General features: G+C 38.4%; 1 protein-coding gene across 1 annotated transcript; it reads left to right on the top strand.

Annotated features, from left to right (window-relative positions):
* Window positions 1-803: 803 nt before the first annotated feature.
* Window positions 804-2,460, top strand: LOC106820874 (PHD finger protein ING1-like). Its single transcript, XM_014825468.1, has 3 exons — window positions 804-1,038; window positions 1,695-1,844; window positions 2,447-2,460. Exons 1-3 carry the CDS (start codon window positions 804-806, stop codon window positions 2,458-2,460), a joined length of 399 nt encoding a protein of 132 aa, XP_014680954.1.
* Window positions 2,461-9,949: the final 7,489 nt, after the last annotated feature.

The following is a 9,949-nucleotide window of genomic DNA, read 5'->3' on the forward strand; positions in this document are numbered from 1 at the left end:
AAAAATGGTATTATGGGTTTATGCGTCGTCACCCAGATCTGTCTTTAAGAGAACCAGAAGGTACATCAATAGCACGTGCTCAAGGTTTAAACAAACTTCGAGTTAAAGCTTTTGTCAAGTTGCTGGGTGATGTTTATGACAAGAAAGAACTAACACCTCATAGACATTACAATATGGATGAAACAAGTCTGTCCACAGTGCAGGATGAACACAGGAAAATAATCGGACGTCGGGGAAAGAAACAAATTGGAGCACTAACAAGCCAAGAGAGGGGAGACAGTTCAACCTGTGTGGTTTGTTGTAACGCTGCAGGGAATTATGTGCCACCAATGGTTATCTATAAACGCAAACGTATGAATCCCGAGCTCACGAGTGGCGGTACCTCTGGAGCAGTGTATGCTTGTCAGGAAAAAGGCTGGATGTCAAATGAAGGGTTTCTGACATGGTTAAACCATTTCATTGACTTTGTGAAACCATCAAAAGAAAACAATGTAGTACTTCTTCTTGATGGACATGTATCACACACAAAAAACTTAAGAGGCCATAAAAAGGGCTCGTGATGCAGGGGTGGTCATGGTCTCACTGCCTCCACACTGTACTCATCGCTTGTAGCCATTAGATGTTGCTTTCTTTGGCTCTTTCGGAAAGTACTACGATGATACATTGCGGGTTTGGATGCGTGAGCATGTTGGCCGACATGTGACAGGCAGGTGGCAGAAATTCTGAACGTGGCATGCGGAAAAGCTGCATCAGTCCAGAATGCAGTAAATGGCTTCAGAAAATGTGGTTTATGGCCATTAAACATGAATGTCTTCCAAGATTCTGACTTTTCTGCTGCCACACTTACCGACATGAGTGAAGATGTACCAAGGGATGCTCCACCCCCCACAAATAACAATTCTAACATGAAGGCCAGCCGCACTGATCCTCAGCCCAGTGAGCAACAGGAGGAAGGGAGAAAGGGAGACATAAACCAAGTTCCTGGACCCAATAGGCAGCAAGCCAACATGATTTCAGATGGCAAGCCCCAGTCTCCAGGTGACAGTTCTGACACAGAAGACATGACCCCAGTTCCTGGGCCCAGTTCATATTGTTTATAAATATATGACCCAGCATGGTCCAATTGAAGACACTTCATGGTCCAATTGTGGACCCTGATTCCCCGATTGGACCACATTAGACTAAAAAAAGAATTGTATATATTCTCTAATAATGAAATGTTGTACCAAATTACAATGGCCCATGGTAGAGTATTAACCCCAATATAACCAATATATATACAAGTAAAATTGTAACCCTTTCTTTGTAACTTAAATGAGGCTTTTCCCTTAGTGGGTCCAATCCCGGCAACTCTCCCCTAATCCGTACGAATTTGTTCCTTCACAAATGAGCAAATCCGCTCAAAATCTAAGTAATCCGTACAGGGTAGGGTAAATTTTACTATGAACGAAAAAATTGCATGCAGGACAAACCGTCCTGAATAAAATACCTTAAAGATAAACATCGCTATTTTAGCGTTGGGAGCTCAGCATTTTATTATACAGATTTGTCAGATAGTTGATTGAAATGATGTATAATGGCTCTGCCACCGTAGCCGTATTAATTTTTTAGAAAAGCAGTACTGTGTGAACTCATCGGAAAATTTTATTCTAAGACAGGATTCACCTCTTTGTGCGAGAGCCCATCATTTGTAGTAAACACAGCTACTGCAAATGATGCAGACTTGTCTTATTGCTACTGTGGACAGCCGGAAGATGCTGATGACATGATTGCCTGTGACAACCATAACTGTAAAGTTCAGTGGTACCACATAGGTTGCCTTAAAATTAAGAGGGTACCTAAGGGCAAGTGGTTTTGCCCAGAGTGTCGAAAACTACCAGAAAACAAAAAAACAAGGAAGCATAAAAATTGACATGTTTCTTGAAAATAAAGATGTATTTTTTAACTTGTAATTTTTTTTCACATTTTATTTAAAACTCAAAGCTTTTTGTATATTTTTCTAGTCCCGGTGTAAATAGTATGTGAATTGTTTCTTATATTACTTGCATTTAATTTGAAATTCTTTTTGTAATTGGTATGTATATTTTCAGTTCCAGTGTAAATAATATTTGAAATGATTGTCCTCTAAGTCAAAGCCTTGTTTGTGAAATACCCAGTCAGTTTTTTGTGTTCTTAAAATAAAGTTTTAATATCAATCCATTTTTACCAGTTATATTGTCTGTCAGTCAGTCAGCGCTAACCACAAGAGTCAACAATAGCAGTAACCATAAAGAGAAAGCTTGCAACTAAAACAGAAAAAATAGAAATTTTATTTAAGAAGTTTATTATTATTCTATTTGCTATAACTTGAAATGGCTAGTAATATTAGTCACTAATATTAATTACTACGGGTAGATACATTAAGTGACCCAATTTTAACAGCTGATTTACACTTTTATGTTTTTAGATGTCATTGACTAAGAGCACTTATTATCTACTTTGCAGACTTGCTATTTGACTTCCTTGGGCGGCCGCAACATAGGTGATACTATTAGAAGAATGCTAAGAAAAGTTGGGACCAATGCCTTGTGGTCCAACTACAGCATGAAGGGCAAGAAAGGCAAACGATCTTTTATAGAGCTATCAGTCGCCAGACTCATAACACGTAGGTTTTAAAAACAAAATACATGTGCAGTCGGTTCTTTAGTATTGTGTCAAAAACAAGCTTCTTTCTTGCTTGAAGCATATTTGAGGTGCTCACCGTACAGATTATCAATCAACATGGCAATTAAAAATGTTTATGATGCCTGATTTTTTTTTATACCCAATGACCACAAAAACATATTTTTTAAAGTTTACTAAATATTTAAAGAACAATATCCATGTTATACAAAAATGTGAGCCTAGTGTAGCTGTGATGTCGAAACTCTTCAGATGTCACTTTTTTGTAATGAACACTGCTATTTCTTTTCATATGGATGCACAATTTCAATGTTTTCGTTTCTAAACATACAGTGCAGCTCGTTTCACAGTCTGACATTTGTCCGTCACAGAGTGAAGCTAATACATTTGCTTTAAAAATATTGAATTGGTGTCAATTATAAAAAGATCAGTGAGGTTAATGATTGCAAGTTTTATCAGTGTAGGTGACATTATATTTGTGTTTTACTAATATAATGTCCTGTTATCACTCTTGCTTTTACATATCAGTTTGACGTTACTTTTTTTCCAGGAGCATGCATGAAGAACCATGCAAAGGCAAAGGCGTCAGAGATAGAGGAGGAAATTGGGGACTGCCTTAAGTATGCTCCAAAACACAAAGGAGGACCAAAATACAAGGTAAAACAGAATTCTAGCAACTTACTTTTCTGTGGTTATTTTGTTTATCTGTTTAAATCTGCCAATTTATTTATTGTTGCTTTCCAGTCCATAGCTGGATTATGTTAGTTATCAATAAAGAACAAACAGCTAACCTGTATCATATTTACTCATGTACCATGAGTCCTTTAATGAGTGTTCTGTTGTTTAGGAACCTGCCTCAAAGAGAAGCTGCGAAATCCATCAAACCATAGAATCTGACAGTGAATAGAGGACAGCTAGAGCTCTACAATTTTTTTAAATGTTAAAATTAAGTATTCAAATAATTTTAAATAAATTCCAGCCCCATTTTTCGATATTTAAATATTTTTCTAATAATATGTAATGTATGCTAACATGCATGTATGCGTGACTCCAAATTAATGTAGAAAGTGCAGTGCTGGTATATGAACACTTAAATTAGTCTTAAATCATATAAAAGTCAAGTTTTAAATACAGTTAAAAAAAAGTTTCGTTTTGAACTCGACAACATCATAATTATAAGTTATTCAACATTATATCATTAGAGCGTGAAGCGGGTACGAGCCGGGCAGCTGCAGATTATGGTGACACTGTTTCTGAGTCTGCAACTCAGGATGAAGAGATCTGCGAGGGTCTCGTGACACAGCCGTTATCGCGGGCATCCACACCGACATCGCGTCAGACAGGTAATAACCAACTTTCTCTGTATATCTGCATACGTTGTTTTATCTAGACCAACAGCTGCTAAACATGGTTAAACCAAGTAAATAATTCACACAATATATGTTACAGGCTATCAGCAGCAGCCGTTGGACATGATGAGGGCAATGCTGGTCAATCAGAAGATACTTGCGCAGCAGGTAAAACTGCTAAAACGTATGAGCGCTTTCAAGGAGACGCCCATCATGGACCTTGATGAAATAGTCAGCGGGCCGATGACGTCCACCGATAGCTTCAGTGAGCTGACAGAACGTTTAGACTCAGACAAAGACCTATGTGGGCAACTGGTATGCCATATCTTCTTCGAGCCTTAGATAACATTTTGCACACCAACTTGTTAATTTTTATTGTACCAGTAAAACATAATTTCTAGTCTTTAGCTGTAAAATGGAAGATTTTAATATATGTAGGTATTTATATAAATGTGCGTGCATGCGTGCGTGTGTGGGACTTTGTTTCAGGTGCTGCATCTGGTCGAGAAAGTTGGTTTTTGTTTGGAACTCTTTACTGTCTTATGTGTTGTAGCCACACTTACACCAAAATTACATACATCCATTATTTTCATAACAGCAAATTTTCACTTATATTTCAGCTCAACATATGTGACATTTGACCTCTCTATGAACTATAAGTATAATGTGGCTTCTGGGGGAGTAAATGAGGCAAACGTCCTAGCAAACATTATTGTACCTACTTTTTTTAGGTTCAACACAGGCCAGATGCTTGGCTCTTGTTGGCGGGGACAAGACTGCGGCATGTGTTCGGCGCATAATGCACAAGCTGGGCACTAATTCCCTGTGGTCAGCTTACAGCTACAAGGGCTTAAAGGGGAAATTTTTTTACTATATTTTTGCAGGTTAGTAAAATGTGAGATGGAATTATCGAGCGATTCGGCGAATAATTAATAAGGCGATCCAGAAACGACTTCGTGGCACTGTGGCTGTCGTTCCAGTGGAAGTCCTTTTTCCACTGGATGTGTTTCGCCACTGCCTGCACAGCCTGCCTCTGTGGCTATACTTTGGCCACTTGCTTATGCCACGTTGCTGGGACTATTTTGTGAATTCGAGTGGTGTTTGACAGTGTTTGGCCTTCCCCATACTAATGAAGTCCAGGATTGCATTCACTCGGTTCAACTAAAGGAACGACGTTGGACATATCATCAAAGTGAACCAAGCCAAGCGAAGATTTTCCTCCGAGCCTGTCTAGACAGTTTCAAACTATAAAATGTGGACAACAATCTCAACGATTACCCTATGAATCACCGTTTGATAATTAATATTGATAAACTCATTTTTATATGATAATATATATATATATATATATATATATTAGGCCTAACATTTAATCATGATATTTATACACTTTATGATATTATGATATATATAATGACACCCCTGATATAATTACCTGAGCGCGATGACCAGTGGTGGCACCAACGGGGGGGGGGGAAATACTTTACTCCATAGACCCAAAATGTTGCATTTCAATCTTTGGGGTTTAAAATAGATAAAGCTTCCAACAAAAAAGCCTATATATAGCCCCACTGTGAGCATACTTGCAATGTGCAAACATCGCGAAATGTTCTCATTGAGCCAGAGCAGTGCTACAAACATTAGGATTTTTAAAATCGCATCCAACGCGATTATGTTACACAGCTAACTACCCAGCTAGCACGCCACGTTACTACCACGTGCCAGAAAAGTGGTATTTTGGTGACATTGGACGCAACGTTGTAGCAACGTTGCTGCTACGTTGTAAATTTGCCGACTGAGAATAAATGTGTTTTCATCTGACAGAGGGCGTTCCGCGTCGTTTCCAACGCAACCGGTCGTCTTTATTGTAAGCTGAACGGTTTGTGTGAACTGTATTTGTAGCTGAATGGAAAAGCTTAGACCCAAAATAACAAGGAAAGGTAATTATTTAATAAAACTAGCGCTTAAATATGATATTAAAATAGCACTTTCACTAATCTTAATATAGGGCCTATATAACGGCAAAATTTATAAGCTACCTTTATTAATGAGCAGTTAGTATTATTACTAAGCATTTGAATGCAGCATATAGAGGGTTCTCACTGACGTCACCGCATATCTAAAAACACAGAGTCAATGCGGCCATCTTCGGATTAACACAAAGTCAATGAACAACATGATGCGGAATGTTCTAGCAAGATCTTCGTATTTTCAAACACTTAATAGGATAGCAAAACAGAAAGAAGATGATAATTACAACAAAATTGCCGTTAACGACAATAAATACGTATGTGATCCATACACAATCCAGTTCAAAGTAAGGATTAAGTGGGCTGGAGCCAAGCTTTCTTCCGTTGTAATTACATATCCGGAATTGTAAACATTATCGCTTGTTTAGCATCGCTCCAAGCGCAATCTCACTGGAAGACTCTGCCGATGTTTCTATAAGACTGAGAGGCCCCTTATAATGCAGTATCGTGAATGGATGGGTACGGGATGTATGTGCTTAGCGGTTTTGAAAGGCTTTGTGGTAGTTATTGACCAGGGTAGATTAGTCTATGTTTCTTGGGCAATACTGTACACTGCTCTAATTTTAAGTGTGGAAACTTCCTAAGACTAAGTCTAAAGTCTTTAAAAAGTAGTAAGATGTTAATTGTGTGTAGGGGCATTGATCAAAGTGTAGTTTGTGAATACTTTTCTATAAATAAGCCATTAAAACTAGCAGAGTTAAATGTTTTATATGTTGCAGGTCATGGCATTCACAAAGGACGAACGGAAACTCCCCTGAAAACCTTGGCTAATCGCAGAGAAAACTGAAAAAATTCTGTGTGGCGCCACTGTGACTGTGTAACCGGAATAGGAAGAAACATGTACGACATAATAGTGCTCTGTTGTTTTATATAGCACCAAAGTGCGCATCAGAGATCGCAGACAGTAACGCAGGAGCAGCATACTGGAAAATCCCTGTCAGTGATAGAAAAAGTGACATATATACCAGTAAAGGGAAATTGACAAATTTACCATCTGGCTAAGCTCAAAAAAAGAAAATTTTAGATGCCTTGTAAATCAGCAGTATTCATATTTGACTACCTGGAAAAAGACAAGTGAAACACGCCGGCCTCCTCCATCACTGCAAGATTTGGCGGACTTCTTCGCAGAAAACCTAACAGTGTATCCGGATCAAAAGGCAGGCTGTCCGCTGATGTTCTATCGAAGAGCACTGCAATGGCATTCAAAACCTGTTTATTAGCTGACAAGTTTCCACCACTAAATTTGAACTGACTTGTTTGAACAGCGACGCCTGGTTAAACCTGTCTCATTCAATGATTTAGTTAACAGGTGTGAGAAATATTCAGGTGACTGTCACAGAAAGACAATGCGAAGTGTGGTAGAGGCAAGGCTACAAAGAACACCAGGCTTGCCAACAACTGTGGTTTCGTTAATGGTCCGGTCCGTGCGTGGATCAGAATTCTTCCAAGACATGAAACAGAATGTTTGTCGCTAAATCCAGAGCATCAAGCCATCACAATCTCTCATAAAAGCTGTGTGTTATCGGACAGGCCATTTGCTGTTGCTGCGACAAATTGGGGAGCTCGAACTCAAGATGCATACTGCAAGAAAGAATGATATATCTGATAGAATGCAGGAATCCATCACGCTTTGAGTTGACCAGTGCTTGGATTTTTCATCAACCCACAAATTCCTCACATCGTGCAACACCTGACGGGTAAGTGTCATGTGATTGCTTTGGCAACTGGTGCTGCGGTGGAAATAAAAATGTCCATATTGTGCACGTAACACACCATTGTCGACTACACACTCTCGATAAGCGAAGTTGTCATTTCGCAATGAGGGCGGAATAAATGCGAAACCTGAAAAAGACAGCACGCATACATGTATCCAAGCCACAACACCACAGCATATGATGTTTGTGAAAAGCCAAATCATGTACGACTTTGTTGTGTGGACAGAGAGGGACATGTCCATGTGGAGAGGAACTAGAAGGGAGACCAAAAGCATGTGGCAGGACATCGCGCGAGCATCGGAAGAGTTTTTAGAAAGCAGTACTGTGTAGAACTCATCGGAAAATTTTATTCTAAGACAAGGATTCCACCTCTTTGTGCGAGAGCGCCCATCATTATGTAGTAAACACAGCTACTCCGGCAAATGAATGCAGACTTGTCGTTATTGCTACTGTGGACAGCGCGGAGACTGGCTGAATGACATCGATTGCCTGTGACAACCATAACTGTAAAGTTAGTGGTAGCCACATAGAGTTCGCCTTAAAAATTAAGAGGATACCTAAGGGCTAAGTGGTTTGCGCCAGAAAGTGCGAAAACTATCCAAAAATCAAAAAAAAAACAAGGAAAGCAATAAAATATTGACAGTGTTTCTTGAAAATGAGATAAGATGTAATTTTTAACTTGTAATTTTTTTCACATTTATTTAAAAGCTCAAAGCTTTTGTATATTTTCCCCTAAGTCCCGGTGTAAATAGTATGTGAATTGTTTCTATATTACTTGCATTATTTGAAAATTCTATATATGGTAATTGTATTCGGTATTTTTGCAGTTTGCCAGTGTAAATAATATTTGAAATGATTGTCCTCTAAGTCAAGCTTTGTTGTGAAATACCCAGTCAAGTTAATTTTGTGTCTAAATTAAAAATAAAGTTTTAATATAAAATCCATATTTTTACACAGTTATATTGTCTGTCACATTGTCTAGTTCAGCGCTTAACCAGCAAGAAATACAATAAGCAGTAACCAATAAAGAGAAAGCTTGCACAATAAACAAAAAAATAGAAATTGTTATTATTAAATAGAGTTTATTATTATTCTAATTTGGCTATAACTGAAATGGCTTAGTAAATATTAGTCACTAACTAATTAATGTACTAATCGGGTAGATAATTTCGAGTCTCACCAGTAGAGCGCCAAATTTTGAGGACATGCTGAAATTTAACTCTCTCTCTATATGTTGTCTATGACGGGTTCATTGGACTTCACAAAAGAGCACTGATATTATCCGCAAGATCTACTTGAGAGCCAGAGATACTCGGTCAAATTGATCGAACTTACCTTGGGGCGCCGGCGAACAATAGAGTGACTACGAATATTATGTATAGTACATGCTAAGAAAAGAGTATATGGATAGCAAAATGCCTAGTCTGGTGCGCAACGTCATCACTAGTACAGTGAAGAACACAATAAGTCAAAGGCAAATCTCGATCCGTTGTAGATAGAGAAGCACTACCTCGATGAAATGACAGTCGCCCGACACCTCATAACACGTAAGGGTGTATAATAAACAACAAAAAAGAGAAATTAATCATGTTGCAGATGCGAAGTCGTCACTTTTGTCTCATATAAGTTGTCAAAAATCATAGGCTAAATCTTCGGTTGGGCAATATAGAAGTCATATGTTTTGATGCGAATGAATTACATCCGGATCAGATTATGAACGACATCATAATACAGTGGAGCTAAGTTAAAGAATAGTATTTACCTGATGACGCTGATAAGTTTAATTATTGACCGGGTTGTTTGAGAAGTCGAACCACAAGAAACACTATTTTCTAATGTGAGAGAAATGTAAAATCTTTATAGAACATCTAAGTATGCGATGTTAGTACAAAAAAGGTGCAAAGAGAATGCTCGAGTACTGAGTATAGCAAGTGATCGCGAACTAACTCTCACTACTTACAGCCATGGTCATTGTTGATATATGAACACTGCCTATTTGTCGGTCTCGAGAAGGGAGTGCACAGTTAATACTAGATTGTCAGATAATATCGAGCTTAATAATACAGACATCACTCACACAGCTTGCAGACAGTCGTTACAACTCTAAGTCGTCGCGAACGAGTGTTTCACCTAAGTCACAGAGAAGCAAGCTCAATAATTCATGTTGTCTAAATAATATTGAATTCGAGCTGTG

Source organism: Priapulus caudatus, unplaced genomic scaffold (assembly GCF_000485595.1).
Source record: "Priapulus caudatus unplaced genomic scaffold, Priapulus_caudatus-5.0.1 Scaffold51, whole genome shotgun sequence".
In the NCBI taxonomy this organism is placed as follows: domain Eukaryota; kingdom Metazoa; phylum Priapulida; class Priapulimorpha; order Priapulimorphida; family Priapulidae; genus Priapulus; species Priapulus caudatus.

Excerpts from the sequence above, each read along its gene's own strand:
- LOC106820874 (XM_014825468.1), top strand. The coding sequence starts at position 804 with ATGAATGTCTTCCAAGATTCTGACTTTTCTGCTGCCACACTTACCGAC. Across the intron at positions 1,039-1,694 it reads TGGCAAGCCCCAGTCTCCAG|TAAACACAGCTACTGCAAAT; the intron begins GTGACAGTTCTG and ends CATCATTTGTAG.